At 37.1% G+C, this 20735-nt stretch overlaps 9 protein-coding genes across 9 annotated transcripts; 4 read left to right on the forward strand and 5 right to left on the reverse strand. All coding sequences in view use genetic code 12, as the record gives it.

The window, feature by feature from the left end:
- Positions 1-3630: 3630 nt before the first annotated feature.
- On the reverse strand, positions 3631-4820 carry DASC09_028470 (uncharacterized protein; the record flags this gene model as incomplete). Its single annotated transcript, XM_064996450.1, has 2 exons — positions 3631-3651; positions 3693-4820. 2 exons carry the CDS (start codon positions 4818-4820, stop codon positions 3631-3633), a joined length of 1149 nt encoding a protein of 382 aa, XP_064852522.1.
- Positions 4821-6158: 1338 nt separating this feature from the next.
- On the forward strand, positions 6159-7347 carry DASC09_028480 (uncharacterized protein; the record flags this gene model as incomplete). The annotated part of the gene is made up of 2 exons (XM_064996451.1): positions 6159-6177; positions 6203-7347. The coding sequence occupies 2 exons, from the start codon at positions 6159-6161 to the stop codon at positions 7345-7347; spliced, it is 1164 nt and encodes a 387-aa protein (XP_064852523.1).
- Positions 7348-8749: 1402 nt separating this feature from the next.
- Positions 8750-9190, forward strand: DASC09_028490 (thioredoxin family protein; the record flags this gene model as incomplete). Its single annotated transcript, XM_064996452.1, has 1 exon — positions 8750-9190. The coding sequence occupies one exon, from the start codon at positions 8750-8752 to the stop codon at positions 9188-9190; it is 441 nt and encodes a 146-aa protein (XP_064852524.1).
- A 577-nt stretch (positions 9191-9767) lies between these two features.
- ERG24 (delta(14)-sterol reductase) lies at positions 9768-11096 on the forward strand (the record flags this gene model as incomplete). Its single annotated transcript, XM_064996453.1, has 1 exon — positions 9768-11096. One exon carries the CDS (start codon positions 9768-9770, stop codon positions 11094-11096), a length of 1329 nt encoding a protein of 442 aa, XP_064852525.1.
- Positions 11097-11250: 154 nt separating this feature from the next.
- DASC09_028510 (acetolactate synthase regulatory subunit) lies at positions 11251-12153 on the reverse strand (the record flags this gene model as incomplete). The annotated part of the gene is made up of 1 exon (XM_064996454.1): positions 11251-12153. One exon carries the CDS (start codon positions 12151-12153, stop codon positions 11251-11253), a length of 903 nt encoding a protein of 300 aa, XP_064852526.1.
- Positions 12154-12661: 508 nt separating this feature from the next.
- Positions 12662-13462, reverse strand: SRB5 (Srb5p; the record flags this gene model as incomplete). Its single annotated transcript, XM_064996455.1, has 1 exon — positions 12662-13462. One exon carries the CDS (start codon positions 13460-13462, stop codon positions 12662-12664), a length of 801 nt encoding a protein of 266 aa, XP_064852527.1.
- Positions 13463-13745: 283 nt separating this feature from the next.
- DASC09_028530 (Zn(II)2Cys6 transcription factor domain-containing protein) lies at positions 13746-16085 on the forward strand (the record flags this gene model as incomplete). The annotated part of the gene is made up of 1 exon (XM_064996456.1): positions 13746-16085. One exon carries the CDS (start codon positions 13746-13748, stop codon positions 16083-16085), a length of 2340 nt encoding a protein of 779 aa, XP_064852528.1.
- A 516-nt stretch (positions 16086-16601) lies between these two features.
- On the reverse strand, positions 16602-18461 carry DASC09_028540 (E3 ubiquitin-protein ligase HRD1; the record flags this gene model as incomplete). The annotated part of the gene is made up of 2 exons (XM_064996457.1): positions 16602-18335; positions 18420-18461. 2 exons carry the CDS (start codon positions 18459-18461, stop codon positions 16602-16604), a joined length of 1776 nt encoding a protein of 591 aa, XP_064852529.1.
- Positions 18462-19114: 653 nt separating this feature from the next.
- Positions 19115-20347, reverse strand: MRI1 (S-methyl-5-thioribose-1-phosphate isomerase MRI1; the record flags this gene model as incomplete). Its single annotated transcript, XM_064996458.1, has 1 exon — positions 19115-20347. The coding sequence occupies one exon, from the start codon at positions 20345-20347 to the stop codon at positions 19115-19117; it is 1233 nt and encodes a 410-aa protein (XP_064852530.1).
- Positions 20348-20735: the final 388 nt, after the last annotated feature.

Genomic DNA, 20735 nt, shown 5'->3' on the forward strand with positions numbered 1-20735 from the left:
CCTGTTTATGGAAATGGCACTACCGAAGGAAAGTTCCGTCGGTTGGTCACACAAAGCAGGGTAATGAGAACAAAAAATACACTTGAAAATATCAATAAACATTGGGAAAGAAAGTCATTTGCTCTCTTCTATGTTAGACAATAAAACTCCTCTTTTTTACATAATTGATATTTGGTTCTTTAGAGACCGCAAATTTTTTTCATACCATTACTTTTGGCGCTTGTGCTTTTAGGACAAGATTTTTGATGTGGAAGGTACGCCAGGGATTTAATGATGAGACTTTGTTGGAACTTGAACTCTACCTCGTTGCTTGGTAGCTCCGATAATTCATTAAAAATTACGTATAATGTGTAAAAGTATTTCCTTCAGCATCATGTTTCCCTCGAAAGTGGCTGATTAGTTGGATGTTGATATTGTGAAGAAATGGACGATTTCTTCAGAAGTCAAATGTTTTAGATTCAATAAATTTCAATTCTACTCAAGGTTGCGTGAACTATTTGCCAGGATTCTTAATATACTGGTAAATGAAGTGGTATTTTAAATTCTTTTAAAGGGATACAGAAAAACAGGAGCACTTGTCTTTACATTGCTCAAAAGTTATACAAATAGGTAGCAACGTAAAAAGATTGATGATATTCTTCGTTTGCTGTTTTAGTAACTCAATTTGATGTGGATTTAGATATTATCAGTTTATACGTATAATTTTTGAAAGAGCTTCCAGCATTGACTGTGTCAACAAAAGATGGTAGCGTTTGCGGGAGCTTGAATGATTTGACAGGTTTTAAGAGAATAGATATATGTTCATTCAGAATTTGAGGATTTTGGGACCTGTTTATTGCTATAGATTTGCAATGAGTCGAATTGAAAAGGCGGTGTTATTGGAGAATCCAGAATCCACATTGGATGATGATTCGTGTTGAACTTGTGAAAGATGGATAATATTTTACTACTGCTATTGCTTGAGTTGTTTGATTGTTTACAACCATATGCAAATGCCGCCAACTGGGGTTATGATGATACTGTCTCATGATATATTATTGGAAACGACAAACAGGCTTTTTTTCCTCTTCTTTTGTTCTGCAGACATCACGTCTGGTTGAATTGAAGAAGAGCCTGAATTGTAGAGAGCTAGGAATGACCAGTAGGTTTCGCAATTTCCATCCAAGGCTTTTTGATTTCTGTGAATATCTTTTGATAGCAAAAGTCTACTGCTATTGTAAAACGACAATAGGCTTGATGGAAGCTCTCTTTTTGAAACCGATAGTTTCTAGCAACTGGATTTGCAGACAGAGTGGCACCATCTTTGATGAATTTCAAGATAGCCAACTTTTCTGTCAATATTGAAGAATGCCGCTTCCAAATGTTGAAATATGTGAAATTTTTCCTTTGAGCTGAAATTTAGGAGAATCGCCAGTAGGCAACAAGTAAAGATTGATGTGATTTTCAAGGCTAAAATAATAATACCAGATGCTATATTTATCAGGGCAATTTATCGGGAGTTCAAGAAAAAATGAGGAATTTTGAATAGATGGCAAGAGAACCAATGTGCTCTCATACTGTATCGTGAGAAGCCGATTATATTACTGGTAAGCGATTTTGAAGATAGGAATAATGATCACTAAAGCTCTTGAAGATTTAACGTATTATTATTATCGTTTAAGTTATGCGGTTCACTAATGGGATGATATGTTGTGTGCACATTAATGTCGCTGTGCAGCCTGATGAAGGTATTTCAACTCCCACAAGATATTGGGGAATTCAGATACACTGAAGATGATTCTTTGGATAATTTTTTCATTAAATTAAAAACAATTAAAGCAGATAAAAATAGTTCAAATGGGATAAAAAAAAAAAAACAAGAGAAAAGAAAAATAGAAATAGAAAATTGTTAGACTAAACTGTTAATGGCAAAGACATAATACTATTTATGTCAGCAAAATTCATTGGTTTAGAGTGTGGAAGTTGCGCTCAATATACCTTAGCGGTATAATCGCCGGTCTTTCGAGTGGCCTACACGAATTTATGGCGACAGGAGTGGAAAGGTTCATACGAGCCGAGGTAGAGGTAGGTATTATGGGAGGTCTGTTCAAGGGACCAATTCTGGATGAAGGGCCCCTTTTATTGTTGATACCGTTAGTTGAACTCACGGCGACAGGAGTGGAAAGGTTCATACGAGCCGAGGCCGCAGAAGATCCAGCACGCATGTCAGCCAAGTTCACAAGCGGAGCATCACAATATGGACCTGAGGTCTTATCAAAACCTCCCAATTTCACCTCAATTGAATTACCAACAGGTTTACGAGCACCATTAGAAGAGTCCGCTCTGCTCACAGATGAAATGGCGGCGACAGGAGTGGAAAGGTTCATACGAGCCGAGGCCGCAGAAGATCCAGCACACATGTCAGCCAATTTCATAAGCGAAGCATCACAGGACGCACCCAAAGTCTCGCCAAGTCGATTTTCATCATCAATCACATCCTTGGACATTGAGTTTTGCATTGGACCAAACAATTCAAGCCCGTTTGGTTTGCCAATGAGACCATTGTACAATTCTACCATTTCTTCAATTTTGGACTTGATAATAGCTGGAGACAAATCCTGTTGCACTGTTTTGTGGCACAACACAATATCCTTCCAAAGATATTCGGAAAAGTGGGCAAAATACGCGAGTTTTTCATACTCGCCGGTGGGAAGAACAACATGTTTGAAAGGTGGATTTGGATTTTGTTGCACTTTATTTTCCTGCTTAGTGTTCGCAATTTTTGGTAGAAGCTCTTTCGTTAGTTCCTTTTTCACTGGTTGAGGAAGGAAGACACTTTCCTCATTTTCAAATTTGTTGACCTTCGAATAAGAAACTCTACCAGCATTTTGTTTTGCTGATTGAACATGTCTTTTGTTAACATTGGCAGTTTCTTGAGCCTTGTTCAAAACAGGATTTTGCTTTGCTGATTGAATATCTCTTTTGTTAACATTGGCACATTGCTTCGCTGATTGAACACCTCTTTTGTTAACATTGGCAGTTTCTTGAGCCTTGTTCAAAACAGGATTTTGCTTTGCTGATTGAATATCTCTTTTGTTAACATTGGCACATTGCTTCGCTGATTGAATATCTCTTTTGTTAACATTGGCACATTGCTTCGCTGATTGAACACCTCTTTTGTTAACATTGGCAGTTTCTTGAGCCTTGTTCAAAACAGGATTTTGCTTTGCTGATTGAATATCTCTTTTGTTAACATTGGCACCTTGCTTCGCTGATTGAACACCTCTTTTGTTAACATTGGCAGTTTCTTGAGCCTTGTTCAAAACAGGATTTTGCTTTGCTGATTGAATATCTCTTTTGTTAACATTGGCACCTTGTTTCGCTGATTGAACACCTCTTTTGTTAACATTGGCAGTTTCTTGAGCCTTGTTCAAAACAGAACTTTGATCTTTCAATTCAGACTTTCTTGGCATGATTGGGTAGTGCTGTAAAGGTTTCAAGCAACGTTTCACTGCGGAAAAGGGGGCTGCTGATTTTTTAATTTCCCTTGAATTCTTGACAGGAACAATGGTTGGGATTTGGCAAGATTTAAACCTTTCAGAAACCTTTTTAAATTTTTGTGCCAATTGGTCTCCTGATTTTTCAATTTTATCAGCCATCTTTGTGTAACTTCTGGCAATTTTGTTTCTTGATTCTCCAATTTTACCAGGCACCTTTGTACGGCTTCTGGCGATTTCATTCCCTGCTTCTTCAAGTTTACCAGAGACCTTTGTGCAACTTTTGGCAAGCTTGTTCCCTAAATTCTTTAATTTCTTTACTTTTTTCCCCTCTTGCTTGGCCCTGTTTTTCGCTTCCCTTTTTTCCAATTTTCTGTGTCTCTTTTCCTCCATTAACTGTTGCTTTCTTTCTCTTTTCATCTTCTTCATCATTTGCTTTTCATTTTTTCTTTCAGCTCTTGCTTTTTTGTCGAATAATTTTGCCAAAAGTTCCTTGGTTTTCTGATTGATTCTTGAGGCTTTACCTTTTTCTTCCCCCTCATACATTATAACTACAGGTTCCATGACGATTCTAACCTTTGGTTTTCTTTCGACTACTTCAAAATTGTGGGTCTGCTCCCATTTAATGACTCTTGTCTGCTTTTCCCTGATTTGGTCATAGAAAGACAAACTGGAATTGTCACTGAGGCCAATGATACTTTGGCAATCTGCGTCATAAGAATTGAGTCTTTCAACCTCTTCATCATAATTTGGATTAAGAGTCTGGACCAAAACAGAGTTGTCTGGACTGTGTTCTTCAACTGGTTGCTGTTGTGGCAATTTTGGTGACGCTGCTATCGGTGGATCAACAATGGCTGGAGAAAGAACAGGTTCATTTGAAAAAGATCTGGCTTCGGCGCCGTAGGCTGAAATGAGATAAGAATCTATCAATGAGGCTTGAAGAGATTTTACTGGGAATGAGGAAGCAAAATCAGATGAAGGTGCGAACCAGGTTCCTATAACAGGTGAATGGTTTGATTCCTCAACCGACAAAGAAGCAGAAGAAGAAGAAGAAGAAGAAGAAGAAGAAGAAGAAGAAGAAGAAGAAGAAGAAGAAGAAGAAGAAGAAGAAGAAGAAGCGATCAAAGGTTTTCTGAATGATAATTGTTTTGAAATGTCATCAGCCTGCCTGGAAGTATGTTGCAAGAAACTGAAAATCTTGGAAGACATCTTTCTGAAGTAAGTTGACACTCTCTTAACTGGCGAAACATTCGGGCAAATAGAGGACTCGATGTCTTTTGGGATGTCTATGGAAATGACAGTGTCGGACTCTTGTGATAACTGGCGAGAAATGGAAGTTCCCATAGTTGATGGTGGTGTTGTTGGTGTTGGTTGTGTCATTGCTGGTGAACTGTTAGTTTGTGTAACTTATCTCAAAAAAAAAAAAGCTGATACTTGTTGAGTAGGGAAGATCATCAAAAGAAAAAATAACTGTGTCTGAATAATAACCTACCGATAATGTGAGTAAATGTTTTCAATGTAATCACTAAAAATCTGAAGATTTTGGTTTTGGTGTAGATTGAAAGCAGTTTTGGTTTGGTGTGTTGAACGTAGGAAATATTTTTAGAGGAAGAAGTTTCTTGGCTCTACTTTGAAAATCAGGGAATATTATAATGTGTGCTACTCATTTTTGTGTAACAGCTCAGAAAATGCCACAAACTCAGAGTCATCTGAGCATGTGTCTATAATGTAAACTGAAAAGTTGCATACAACGAAGCACAAACACAAAAAAATAATAAAAAAAAAAAAAAAAGCACACCATAACTCTTTATTTATTATTTATACGATTTATACATGCGAGCATCGGATAACAAACCAGCAAACTAATATAACATGGCGTAATCTATTGAAATATCCACTTGGTGTCACTTATTACTCCGCTTCTTCCACTTTTGTAGGTTGAAACATGTTGAGAGTTTAGTGCTAACGGACATAAAATATTGCATGAAACCAGTACACCACGGATGACATCTTCACACCAACATGTTTTCTCTAGAATAATAATGAGCTAAGTGAAGCCTTCCTGGCTGGAAAATCCATTCCCGATATTTTAATGTGTATATCTTCTAGTGGCTTGTTATCCAACTGAGTCTGTGTAATATCGAACTGTTGCTGAATTTTTTTCTGCAGTGCAATTGCATAATAATGACCTTATGGAGCTCATATTTGAAGCGACCTTTGTATTAAGTCAGCCTTCCTGACAGACTTTAATGACACTATAGATACAGAATACTGCAATATCAATGTAGGAGTTGGATTCTGGTCTATTCAAAACACTGTTTTCGCATTTCTGACTGCTATTCTGTTTTTGTGTGACTTCGGTTGATTTTGTGGCCGTTTACAATTTAGCTATGCAGAAAATATAAATATACCTCCTAGGCCAACTTTTTTTTTTTCCAACTCAATTCTTTTTTCTTTTACTCTTTTTTCCAAACTTCAAAGACTTAATAGTTATTAAAACAAGTTTATTCTCATTTTTTTAATAATATTTACCAGCATTTCTTAATCATGATGTTTTTGACTGTGCTTACTGCTACCCTCTTAGGGTTGTGGCAGTTCTTTAGTGGCTTGCCACGATTTTATTGTGAGCAAAACATCTCGTTTCTTGTAGCTCATAATATCATTTACTCCTAATTACACAAAATGATCCAAAACACCACTGGTTGATAAACTAACCCCTTTTTTAGCCCGCGTTGATACTTTACCAAACTACAATGCCGAAGACAATTTGCGCTCTTCCTTTGTGTTTTCCCATGTTGCAGCCCTTGATTCCGTATTCTTGACCACCGGAGGGCTATTTAATTCCACCCTGTTACCATATTCTCTTGACTTTGCTGCTGTTGACGATGTTGCCGAAGGACCATTGACTGATGCCGCAATCTCCTTGAGCTCAAGTGCTGTTTTGTGTACCAGTGGAGTTACACAAACACACTCCAAACCGATTCAAATGAATGAGTTTGTCGCTGCCGAATTTAACGGGTACCGAACCCCAATTGGGAAATCAGATGTCAATATCGTGGCAGCTTTGAGAGGTGCGGTTGTCGAATTAGTTGAGTATGGTCTTCCTGTTGCAAAGGTACCAACCTTGACAGATGTTTTAGGTTACTTCTCCATTGATGCTGGTTTCAAAATCTTAGTGGTGTTCATATTTATTTTGCAAATTAAACCATTATTCGGGTATGTTGACGAATCTGCATCCAAGGAAACAACAGAGCTCATAGTGTTGTTGCAAAATAATATTGCACAAATGGAAAACGAGATTGCGAAGCGACACAAAATAATCTCACAAAGACAAGAATCTAAGCAGATTATGGAAATTGAGATTGAGGGAACCACTTTAGGCTCATCAGATAGTAGCTCTGAAGTCTTTTCTGGTAATGATAATGATCTGAGTAAAGAGTTAATAATTGCAGATAGTTTTGAGATTAACCAGCAGCGTGCTGTGTCTGTTGAATTATCAATAGTTGCAAGTACTGAAGATGAAGACGACGATCAGGAGGAAGAAGAAGAAGAAGAAGAAGAAGAAGAAGAAGAAGAAGAAGAAGAAGAAGAAGAAGAAGAAGAAGAAGAAGAAGAAGAAGAAGAAGAAGAAGAAGAAGAAGAAGAAGAAGATAATGATGATGATGATGATGATGATGATGATGATGATGATGGTGGTGGTGAGTGTGTTGAATATGAAGGCTGCTTATTTTCAGTGGACTCAAAAAATAGTAACATTCTTTACTTCAGGCATATAGACACCGGTTTGCTTGGCTACCAGGAAAATGATAAGATTTTCTTGTTCATAGATGGCCAGTTTGAAGAAGTTGATCAGGAGGACTATGGGTGTTAGTTTTTTGCTTGGTCTTTTCTTCGCTTGACGATAGTTGGAATTATCACAAGGTCAGAACTCGAGGCTTTTTGTAGCATCTTCGTTGTTCGCACTCAAATAGATGCAACCACGACGAACCTTTGTCCCAAAGTCTCTGCGTACTGACTATTAGTTGTGTTTTCCATTCGGGTTTTCAAAATTTTGTTTTTTACTTTTTGCTATTCAGTTTTCTCATTGTCGTGTCATCTCCAATTTGATATGTTGTCTTGACCTGTTTTTTGATTTTTCCAATCTTTCAATACTCTTCATCCTTTATTTGGTGTTTCTTATCGTCACAACTTTCCTTCCTTGTTTGGATATTTGCTGTGTTCGTTGGTGTTTCATTTTTCAAAAGTATAGGTGATTGTTTTTGGTGGTTCTTATATTCTTCATAGATACTCTTCAAAGATTATCTGGTGACTTCTCTTTCTATTCTCTGGGGAAGTCCTGTTCTATTTGATTCCTTGATAAAGTTCTGTTCCATCTGGCTTTTCTGTTGAGCTTTATTTTGTTTTCCTTTACTTTTTCTTTATGTAGCCACTATGCTTAATTGTTTGTCTTTAATTTTTTTTTTTTAATTCAATTAAATATACTTGAACCAGGTTCGAGTCCCTTGTAGGTTTGACATTTGAACTCATTTTCAGTGTCGCTTAGCTTCTTAATACCGAAGCTATTTTTTTTTGGCATATACAGCTAGTCAACATCTTGTATATATTTCGTGGAGCATGGCTTCCACGTTGGTGTTTTATCATTGAATATTTCTTGTGTTTTAGCATATAAATATACATCATTCCTTGAGTTTCAGCATAGAAGTATCCACTATCCTTTGTGTCCTGGAATAACAAAAAAACATTTTATTTAAATACTAATAATTATCACTAAAGGGTTTTTCACCATATGATATGGTTTTCCCTAACATATATAATAAGCATTAGCTTATAAGATTTTACATAGATATATATAATTATATATTTATTAATATATCGAACTTTGAAGGAAAAAAAAGGAATAGGAATTCAGGACTACTCAGCCCATCACAACATTGAGAAAGATCACTTTACCAGGACAAAAATTCATTCAGATACACACATTGTTGTGATGAAAGACTGTGTTTCACAAAGACAAAGTTTGCCGTATCATAACAATTGCGAAGTATCACACCATGTCAATTCCACTGGAGCAGTAAGTAGTAAGGACGGTGGGAAGCTTCGGAAATTCCAGCTATTGGTCACCGCAGACAGGGCAACTCCCCCACGAAAATCGGTGATTTCTAATTTGTATAAACTCCTGGAAGCTGTTTCCATCTCTCTTTTATTCCCAGTTTGTCAACACTCTTTTTTTTCTTCTTCAATCTCTAATCAAATATATACGATTCGTTTCTTGGATGCCAGACTTTCTTGTCACCATCTTCTACGTTTTCTTGATTATGATGTTGCTCAGGGCGTTCATCACACCTTCCAAAACTTTTGCTGCTACTGCCGGTTCTACCACTTCCAAAAGGATGAGCTCATCACTCATTAGACAATTAAAGACCCTCGATGAAGTCAATAACACAATAAAATCCGAGAAATTAACCCTTGTGGATTTTTACGCCACCTGGTGTGGTCCATGTAAGGCGGTTTCTCCAATCCTCGAGAAATTGGCAGTCGAATACCCAAATGTCCAATTCAGAAAAGTGGATGTTGATGAGAGTAACGAGGTTGCCATGGAATATGGAATCACTGCTATGCCAACTTTTGTGTTGTTCAAGAACAATGAACCTATCGGGAAAATCACTGGAGCCAATATCAATGCTATCCAGAAAGTTTTGAAGCAATACGCTTGATTAGGTTTTTATTCATCTTCAATATAGTGTATCTGGGGATTGGCTTTGTGTTGAAATAAATGTTTATTGTTACTTCATGAAATATTTTTGGTTTATCTGGTAGTTTCCTGACAAGTATAGGATTCAATTAGTGCGACAATACCACATTATAGTACTTTTAACGAAGCAGTGATTTGGTTATAATAATCAGCAATGATTGAAAAATCTCCTTAAATGAAGAAACGCAAAAAAAAAAAATAGGGCCATATCTCATGTTACAGAGAGCTTGAGGATCCCTCCTGTATTACATCTGTTATGAATGAAGTTTTAGGCTATGCTAGTCCTAGATTTCTCTCGCGCGAGCGATAATTGAAGGAAGGTATCGTAACCTTTAATCTGTAATGAGCTTCCTCTCACTTATCTCTTATAATCAAGAAATGCTGGATATAACAATAAATACTATTTTATTAAATAGTGGTCAAGGGCACCTTCAAGTTATTCGGCTCCGGGTAAGCGTGTCTTGTATCACCGCTTATAAGCGAGATATACGAAAATTCCAATATTCCCAGCAGCTCTTTGACATCTGTGGAAGTCACCTATGCCCAACATGTCTGCTCTTAATCCCTTGACCAAAGAAAAAGAATTCGGAGGAGTTCCTGGTGCGTTTGCCATCACAACTGGTCTTCCAACCTTGATTGTGGCGCTATATTTTTTGTGTAACGATAGTTATGTGATCGATGGTTCCTCCATCGATCTTGAGGCTCTCAAATCACAATTTTTCAAAATAGACTGGGTTAAAGATGCCTTTTTTAACAACTCTGTATGGAATTTTTACCTCAGTTGGTTTTTCGGATTGCTTGCGCTTGATCTTGTCACTCCGGGCCAATATATGGAAGGTATTACCTTGAGAGATGGTACTAAATTGGGGTATAAGATCAATGGATTGAACTTTATATCGATCTTGTCAGTGTCCATGATCATAAGATTATACTTGAACAAAGGATATTCGCCGGAATTGGAATTCATCTATGAGAACTTTTTGGAATTGGCAGTGGTGTCGATCATTTTTTCTGCTTTGTTAGCGACATTTGTCTTCATTTGTTCTTACATCCCATTACGTAGCCTCAATGGCCTTAAAACCAAAGAAAGGATCCTTTCGATCAATGGGAACTCAGAAAGTGGGTTCTATAATTGGTTTATTGGTCGTGAATTGAATCCAAGAATTGGACCTGTTGATATCAAGCTCTTCTGTGAGTTGAAGCCAGGACTCTTGCTTTGGTTGGCCATCAACTTTTCTTGTATCCATCATCAATACTGGAATAGCGGAACTGTTTGCGATGCATTACTTCTTGTAAATTTCTTGCAATTGTTTTACATTTTCGATGGGGTGCTTAATGAAGCCGGGGTGTTGTCGATGATGGATATTACCACTGATGGGTTTGGATTCATGTTAGCATTTGGAGATTTATCCTTGGTGCCATTCACATACTGCTTACAATCCCGTTACTTGTCATTGAAGCCAATTCATCTAGGAGCTGCTACCGACGTTGCAATATTAGCCTTGATGTTTTTTGGGTACTATGTTTTCCATCAATCCAATCAACAAAAATCAGACTGGAAATTAGGGAAATTGGATGGTAAGAATTACAAATTTATCAAGACCAAAACTGGAACTAAATTATTATGTGATGGATGGTGGGGATTGTCTCAGCATACCAACTATTTCGGTGACTGGTTGATCAGTTGGTCCTGGTGTTTTAGTACTGGATTCAACACTCCATTGACCTACTATTATGTTGCCTATTTTGGCGGACTACTATTACATCGTCAGCAAAGAGATGAAGCAAAGTGCTCGGTGAAATACGGTGAAAAATGGGATGAATATAAACGAAGAGTCCCATACAAGATTATTCCATATGTTTACTAGATATACCTTTAATAAAATAGACTTGGCCAACATGTTTATTCACGAACGTTGCTAGTGTTTCTTGAAGTATGTTATATACTAAAATCAACACTTTACTATTCTTTATTTATACTAAATATGGCTATCTTGTAAATATATATCTTATTTTTTTGGCCTAACCAGGTGGCAAATCACTGAGATCAACACCAATATCAACTGCAGTGTCTTCTTCTTCCATTTCCCCTTCGCTTAAAGGAGTTCTTGGTAAGGCCATCATACCTGATCTTGCGACTTCTAGAATACCAAATGGCTTGATCAATTTCAAGAAGTTGGTGATTCTTTCAGGCTTCCCGGTTAATTCAATAATACAATTTTTGTTGGATATATCAACAATTTTACCGCCAAATTGTTTAGTTAAGGTTTGTAAAGCTGTCAAATACAGATTTTTGATTCTCAACATTTCAGAAGGAGTGAGATTCTTTGGATGGTATTTGTTATCGAGCTCTGATAAAGTTTCTTCAGCTTCTATTGAAATTTCGTGTTGTTTTATGAAATCTTGGAAGTACTCTGGGCCCAATAAAGAAACTCTGGTCAATAACAATTCTCGCTTGATGATTTCGGCATTTGAATAATCCAATACTGCGAAAACTGGTACCAAGTCTTCAATTTGCTTGATGGCCTGTTCGATAACCATGGCCTGACCTTTCAAGATAATTGTCATCCTTGACAAATCTTTGACGTCAGTGTTACACACAACTAAAGAATCAATGTTGAAACCTCTTGCTGCTAAGATCCCAGAAACCAATGATAACACACCAGGCTCATTCTGAACCAAGCAATTTAAAATATGTTGCTTCTTAGGAGACTTTGATGGTAAAGGTGTTTCATATAATATGGAAGAGACAGCACCTTGAGCGGACCAATTTGGGGTGTCCAAGGTTGGCAATCTTGGTTGCTTCTTGCGATGATGTAGGGCTTTATAAGCCAATGCAGATGTAGATGAGCTGTTGAATCTCAATGTGGTTTTGAGAGTTACTGAAGTCCGAGAGCCTCCAAGAATCTTAGAAGAAACAAGCATTCTTGAAATATAATACTCTTTTTTCTTTATTTTTTAATATAATTTTGGTTTAAAAATAATGAACAAGAAGTTGCAAATTGATCTGTATGTATAGTTGAAAAATTGGAATTTTTTCGCGGAGAAAATTTGACTCATCTCCGGAACCGGCGACAAATGCTACCCACTAATTAACGATTAATTATGACTTAATGTGAATTATTAGTGGTTATTCTAGGTACTGGTGGATTTACTTTTGTTGATTTCGTATTTTTTTAATATGTTTCTTTGATGCAATATCTTCTTGGACTATTAACAAAGTTCACAGCTATTCATTTTTATTTTCTATAGGCCACCATTTTATTTTCATCATTATTTTACTACATTTCCATTTTTACATCGTACATTGTTGGTTCATTCTATTTCATAGATTTTTCTCATTCATTTCATTATCATTATAAATTTTTAATTCTTGTAAAAAAATCCAATCTCAATACTCGATTTGCACATTTTATTCAAATGCCATTACGGATCATAAATTGTCATTGATTCTCGAGTCCATCAATCCTCTATCAGGAATCTTTAGCTTGATCAAGTTCCCCACATTCTTTTGTAACAATGCTAGATCGCTGGAAGCTTTATTGATCAACGAAATATCGGTGATCTTGGCCACGTTAACATAAGCTTTTAAGAACCAGTTTTCGGAGCCATCAATGATTTGAACCACAGTCTTCCCATCGGTCGCATCAATGGCAAACACCTGGAATATTTCAATGTTCACCACCCCGTTGTACAAAAACTTCAAGCCCTTTATCAAAAACCGCTGCTTTTCAACGTACCCTAAGTTCATCATGTAAGATCTCAACGCTGTTGCACTTTGCTTGATGTTCACCTCATATATTGTCTGCGACGACACTTTACGCTTTCCCGCAGCAGGAATATCACTGATTTGAAAACTATATTGATTTTCGCCATCATTAGTGGTATCTCGCTCTCCCAATTTTACATCCCCTGCCCCAACTTTCTTCATGAACAATTGATTATCATTACTTAGAATTTCATTGACCACGACATTAGGGTTTTTCTTTCCGGGGGAATACATCTGCCAGCTTCTTCTGATTTTCACAAGATGTTGTTCTATTTGGTTGAGATTCACTGAGTTATTAATGGCTTGCTTTGACTGCAAGTACTTGAGGTTGATGATGGGGCTATAAATGATATTTTCATTAGTCAAGCTTCGTGGTTTTTGGCCAGTTAGGGCAATGAGACTGTTGATGACAAAGTTGAATTCCTTTTTGTTGATTGTCGAAACGAGACTTAGTTCCTGGACCATCTTATGCTGTATAAATGATGTAGATATAAATAAAAAATCAATAATAATGAAAAATAACAATAATAATATAGAAGAAATCACAGAAAAACAGCCGCGTTGGCATGTGACTGAGCACGTGAAAGGGATTGACAGCTCCTGGCTGATAATTTAGGCTATTTTCAATTTGGGTGAAATATCCCAAAACAATGAAAATGATTTCCTGTTGTTCGCTCAACATTTTTTGTTTTCTCCTTCTGGAAATTTCCCTTGATCTTGTTCCTCCATCGTGTTCTATGATTTCGCTATGACAAAAAAACTTCCGTTGCACATCAAACTCCAGCGGAAGCCCATTTCCAGGGCATGTGAGTTTTGCCATCAGAAGCATCTTCAATGTGACTCCACCAGACCTTGCAAAAACTGTGTCAAAAGAAACGTTGCAGATTATTGTCGAGATGTCCAAAGAAAAAGAACAAAAAGTAAAAGTACCGGCTCTTCGGGGCCCAAAGGAATAAGAAAACCGTCTGGAAATCTTAAAGCCCCGCGATTTCAAAACGTGGGGAAGCTGGAAGAAGATCAGCGATCGATTGTTGCCGGCATCGAGACATCATCAGAACCCCTTGTATCATTAGATTATCCTACAGTAACCGCAACTATTAATGATATACTGGTAGAACCTGCTGTGACTGATCCAGGGGATTTGCTAAACCTGAAGTTCGATAATGACACGCCCGAAAGCAAAGGGCCTACTGTTTACGTTGATCCATCGCCAATTATACAGGCTAGTAACAATGACATTAATGTTAACGGTGATGATATCAATGTTAGTACCAATAATAATCATAATATTACCAGCATTGACGTGGATGACAATAGTATAGTTTCCCACCATTCCGCTGACTCGTCGCATCTCAAGCAGAATTCAACGACCCCACCACAGAGACCTACTGAGTGTGTAAATGCGACTGATGACACTAATGATGGAATTATAAACAACTTAGATGCAGATTTCGATTTTTTCGATGATGTTGCGGACTTAGCTGGTGGTGCAAATTTCGGCCTTCAGAATCAAAGTCCTGATGACCAAGGCATAAGTAATCTATTTTATGATGGGTTGAACAATCAAATGATTTTCAGGCCGTTTATAAAGTTGGGAGATCATGAAAATATCATAAATAGTGGATCATCCAGTGATGATCCTGCATTGGTTAAAAATGTGATTGCTCCGCAAATTATTGGGAAACAACAACTGCCTACCCAACAACCATTTGCTGACAATAATACCCATCAGATGAACGCATCTCCAAATTCGTTTGGTCAAAATATGTACAATAACCATAATTCTAACCAGTCACTGGCTTTTGCAAATAATGAAGAGCCTTTGATGATGAAAGCAAAACCAATTCATAAACTCACCACCCAGGATTTTGTCAACAGCTTCAAGAGAGCCAATTCTTATAAATCTCCATTATTTATCAGAAAGAAGGTTTTCCAAGAGGTTGGCGATTTGTATTCTAAATTTCCAGTTTTTGATTTAAACAGATTATATCAAAATGAGGCGCATAATGTTATCAATGCGGATATTCAAAACCCTTACAGTGATTTGAAGTATATTATTGGGATTTTGAGTTTCAGTTATATGAAGTCATACCAAGAATTGATCAAATACTTTTATGACAGATTGTATCTACAAAATATCAGTGATTATGATTATACCGGATTGTCAGAGGAAGAGGTTGTACAATCAAAAACTATTCGTCGGAAACTTTTCTTCAAAATATTAGAAAAAATTTGGACTATCCATAATTATTTCAGAATTCAATCAGCATTGATTCAAACCGATCTCACCAACTTGACGAATTTTAGTGATTCGTTACTAACAGAGCTCATGTTCCATAGACAATTGTTGAATTTTGAGAATATGATTAACAATTTGACCTCGACCCCGGCAATCATTTGGCGTCGGTCTACTGAAATCGTGTTTATGAGCGATGAGATTTGTACCCTAATTGGGATCAAAAATAAGGCAAAATTCTTGAGCAAAAGAAGGTTCTTGTGCGAAATCATTGACGATATGTCGATTTTAAATTACTTCAAACTTATTAATAATGTATTACTCGGGAATAAGGACCCGCCTGGTGGTGGAGGTCATCATCATCATGCTCAGAAGAGATTTGATAACAATCATTTTGGGTCTGACTTGGTTGATATTCTCGAAAATGAGTTGAGTGATGAGCGTATCAACAATGGCAGTGGTGTGACCAATGGGGGGTTGATCAGACTAAATTGTAAATTCATCAATCATAACTACAAAGGAGAACGTCGCCCCGCACATACCAGCGAAGATAACAATAAGGGACATCTCAACAACAATAACCCAATGTTTGGATTAAGAAGAAATCAATCTAATGCCTCGCTTTTGAAAAATGGCTCTCTTTTTCGCGGGTCTTCCATAGACAATTTCCATGTGTTTGAGAGCAATATACATGCTAGAGGAGCGGGTGCTAAGCCTTACAGTAAAGAAATCAATGAAGATTTTGAGCAACAACAAAAGTTTATCAGTTGCAGCAGTATCTTGACGATTAAAATGGACATGTTCGATATACCAATGCTTATAGTTGGCCAATTCTTGCCAATCTTGGAATGAGCAGTCGTTTTGTTTCGTTTTTTTTTTTACATTTTTTTTTTTTTCTTTCATATTCATTTTCAATTCATGTTCATATTTATATATTGGTTTTTGTTGTGGTCCTTACTTCAATAATTCCCTATATTGTGGTCAAGATTCATATGGTACTACAAAATGATGGTTCATGATGGTTCAAACATAATTTTTAAAGAAATGAGCTTATGTTCCAATAAATAAAAAATGGAAAAAAAAAATGGAAATGTAAATCTATATTATTTACATATGTGTTTATTTACATATATGATGACTAGTGTACCGAGGGAGCATATTATATTATATGCTATAGTTGGTGATATCCACTAAACTGCTATCGCAATAAAACATGATGATCGTACGTCTTTTATATAACCAATAATATGGCCAAATGACAAAACTATTTGTATTCTTGTCAAAAAAAATTCGACGGGCTATAAAATATTATTACATAGAGAAAAATTTCGTACTGTTTTTTTTCTTTTTCTTCGTAAAATGATATTGCTAATACTGTCGTCCAACCAGCATTTTTAAGTCCAGCTCAATACCTCTTAATATCTGACCAAGCTCTTCTTCTTCCTCCTCCTCCTCCTCCTCCTCCTCCTCCTCCTCCTCCTCATCAATCACTGCTGATTTTTCGCTTCCCGATATCTTCTTGTCCAATTGTTGCAATTTTGCAAGACATTTCCTTAATAATTCTGTTGATGATTCACCTGTGCTTAATGTACTACCATCCCTCATTGATGGAGAAAAGCTCTTCATCATACTAGCACTTGTTCCTTCTGGGATACCCAAAACATCAATTTGTTCCTTGTCTTGACTTTTTTCCGAGGTATCTGGTGTGTATTTATTATCTTGTATTTCAAGAGTGGCCCAGTTATCTCCACCTAAACATACCTTAAAAGTACCGGTATCGGCAGTTGTTTCAAGTGGTAATAGCGTCCAATCATCAGGGATAAGAGCATCAGCGTCAAGCTGAAGGATCCCATTTTGAAAATTTCTTGCTGTTAGTTGATTTTCAAAGAAATCCTCTGGTTGCGGTCGATTATTTATTATCTCGATTGTTGGAGTCGGGTTAATGACATCCCTATTAATTCCAGGAGCATTATTATTGTTATTATTATCGTTATTTTCGTCATTTATATTATTGTTATTATTATTACCATTATTGGCATTGCTATTTTCAGCAAAATCCAGGTTCTCAAACACTTGGGCTCGACACATTGGACAAAGTTGGGATATTTCCAACCAACTTTTCAAACAACCCAAATGAATGATATGATTACATCTCAATTTCTTTGGATACAACCTATGGCCTTGGGTCAAGCCTTCTGTGGTCATATCTTCTCGGCAAATAATACACAAAGAATTACTGCCTTCCAAATCTTCCTGGTGGGCGTTGGGTAAATAATTGTCAATTCTTTTGGCATTCTTCATGAAGTGGATAAAATCTTTCAACTTTTTGTAAAATGCCATGCACGATATAAAGCAATCTCTAATGACATGAATTGGGAAGTTATAAGGATTGAGGAAAATCGAAAGGAGTAAAATGTACATTAACGCTTTGATAAAGACATGCACTAGGTCAACCACCTGAATTAAAAGACCTTTATTCTCAAAAGATTCCTCATCAGGATATTGTTTGAGATAGATAATCTCAAACACATGGATCAATATTTTGAAGATATTGAAGATGATTCCCAAAAACAAAAGACCAACTTCGAATTCGTAAGCAACATAGATATCTGAGGGGTTTTCATAAGAGCTACCAATACAATATGAAATAAAGTGGTAATCAACAAACAATAATGCTCCCATTGCGATATGAATTCGGTTGAATAATACTCTTTTCAAACTGTATAATTGATCTTCATCACTAACTTGGAAAAGGCCGTCAATTCTATCAAATAATATCCAGTGAAACACTTTCAAAGTGATGTTAAAGATGGTAAGACTCCCAGAAACTAGGGCATTCTCCACCCTGAATGTGGCCAAGCCAAATAATGAGGTAGTCAAAGTGAAACCCATTTGCTCGTATATATGGGTGACTTCCACAAGTCTCAACTCCCCAAATAGCATCACCTGAAGGAATTTACCCAATAGTACTGCCAATAAAATGAGCCAATTGCCAATAATGATGACATTCAAGCCCCCTGAAAGGAAGATACACGCAGACAAGAAATTGGGGCGGGTGTCAAAGGCATGATATATACAGCCAAGGGCTAACACATTGCTGATCTACAAAAAGTGTGCTGATGTTAGTTTAAAACTAAGGTGTATAATAAACAAAAAAAGATGATAACTAACATGACGATAACATACTATAAAATATAACGTAAATTGGTTCTTGATTCTAGATACCATCTGAAAAACGACAAATCCGAGGCCATTTAGAAGCAGATACTCCACTGTTAGCTCACTGTGTTTGCCATCGTGGTGTTTATTTTTTTTTATCCTATATTTTCTTCTGTTTAATTCCCATCCAAACACCAGGATTATAGCGACCCGGACACCTCGAGATGACATTGTTCATTTCTTACCAGACCTATCAGCTCTTGTTAGTAAACCATACCCACAGATAATCATGGGATCCTAATACAAAAAACAATACCTACTTCTTAATACCGCCCCCTAACAAAGGACCGCCCTTCTTAGCCTTCTCGGCCATTGCCTTTTTAGCGGCGGCATCGGCCTTTTGTTTGGCCTTGAACGCCAAATCGTCTTCATCCAAATCTTGTCTCTTCTTCTTTGGGGCCTTCAAAGGCTTGGCCTTACCACCTTGACGGGATGACATTGTAAAATAATCTAATGTAGTTTGTGTTAAAAGAACAACAAAAACTCAGCGAGGAGAGAAACAACTTTTTCGATGATCTTCCAGTTTTTTTTTCTAGAAGCGCTTCTTACAAAAAAAAAAAAAAGCTGCATGATAACCGCACGCACGCTGTTTTTACTTTCTACAGCTTATTAACATTCTACCCTAGGTCTCTCTCTTATTTTAGTTATCAGGCTATTTCTCACTAAATACTGAACTGACCATCAGTTTTTGTCAAAACACCGTTCTCAGTAACTATACCATGGATCAAAACATGGCCAGTGACATCAAAACTAGGGTTCCATACGTCAATCTCATTAGGTGCAACGTCGATGTTGATAATTTTGTACAGGTCCCCATCACGGATTCCCCCTTTGACTTTTCTGAGCTCATCAGCTGGTCTCTCCTCAACAACAATGTGACTCCCATCAGGACATAGCGGGTCGATGGTGGTGGTTGGAGCCGCCACTAAAAACAAAATACCAGGATAAAGTGAGCTAATCTTCGCCAATTGCAACGTTCCAATCTTGTTGGCTGTATCACCATTTTTGGCAATTCTATCAGCGCCAACAATTACTGCCTTCACTGGAGGTTGATTAACTCTGCCATTAGCAATGGAGTCTAACAAGAAGCTAATCATGTTATCGGTGATCAAGGTGGCAGGGATTTTTTCATAAACCAACTCAAACGCTGTCAAACGTGACCCTTGATTATATGGTCTGGTTTCCAATGGGAAGACTCTTTCAAGCCAAGCATCACCAGCAGAACCATCATTTGTCTTAGATTTCTTAGTCGATGGTTCAGTATCCTTGTTTGCCTTGGATAACTCCCACAATGATCTAACCACCCCGAGAGCAGTCCCGTGGCCTGAAGTTGCTAAAGATCCAGTATTACAGATGGTCAAGACACTAAACGGGCCTGTATAATTCTGTTGCTTCAAATTGTCCAAGATGAACTTGGCGCCGTTTTCACCAATCTTGTAGTTATTGGTCAAGTCATCATCGAATAACTTCGTTCCATATTTACAGATTTCCTCGAGCAATGTGTTAGGCGAATCTGTTGAGGAATGATTGATGATTTGCACCACGTCTTTGCAGGCGTTGGACAAATTAACTGCAGTAGGTCTTGAAGAAACAAGGTACTCGATCCGCTGAATCAACACATTCTTGAAGTTTTCAACATCAGCGATATCATAATATGTCTGGACCACTGCCCCTTGTGGTTTTAAGAGGTAATTCAACTCAACAATGATTGATAATACCCCAACAATAGCAATGGCTGGGGCCCCACGAACTTGCATCTTCTTGATGACTGCGTACCCATCACTAATGGAGTATATTGGCAAATACTTTTCTTGGAACGGGATCAAGAGCTGGTCAAGGACATGAAGGCTCCGTGAATTTCTATCAAATTTAATAGCTTTGAGACTAGTGGCCATTGTAAAAATAATTGGGTGGGCTCAAGAGTGAGGATGAGTATTTGTGGATGATTCGTATTTTTTTTTTTCTAATTTTTTCCTTTTCATTTTTTCCCACACCTTTTTCCACTTTCTGCGTCTCAACAACATGAGATGTGGCAGTCACCATCACCATGATTTCTATTTCGCTAATTTTTATTAATTTCATAGTGTTGATACTATTATTATTGTTTTTCATTCTTGCTCTTTGCTTTGTTTGTTTCCCAACTTTTTTTTTCTCTCATTTTTTCCATTCTTTTAATGTACTTGCTTATTTTCCTTCATTTTTCAACAAAAAGGTATTTCTATAAATTGTAGTCTAGGTGAGGATAAAAATATTATATGTTCTAATCCCTTATGGGAAGCAAAG

Source organism: Saccharomycopsis crataegensis (genome assembly GCF_037102585.1).
Source record: "Saccharomycopsis crataegensis DNA, jcf7180000000077, whole genome shotgun sequence".
Taxonomy (NCBI): Eukaryota; Fungi; Ascomycota; class Saccharomycetes; order Ascoideales; family Saccharomycopsidaceae; genus Saccharomycopsis; species Saccharomycopsis crataegensis.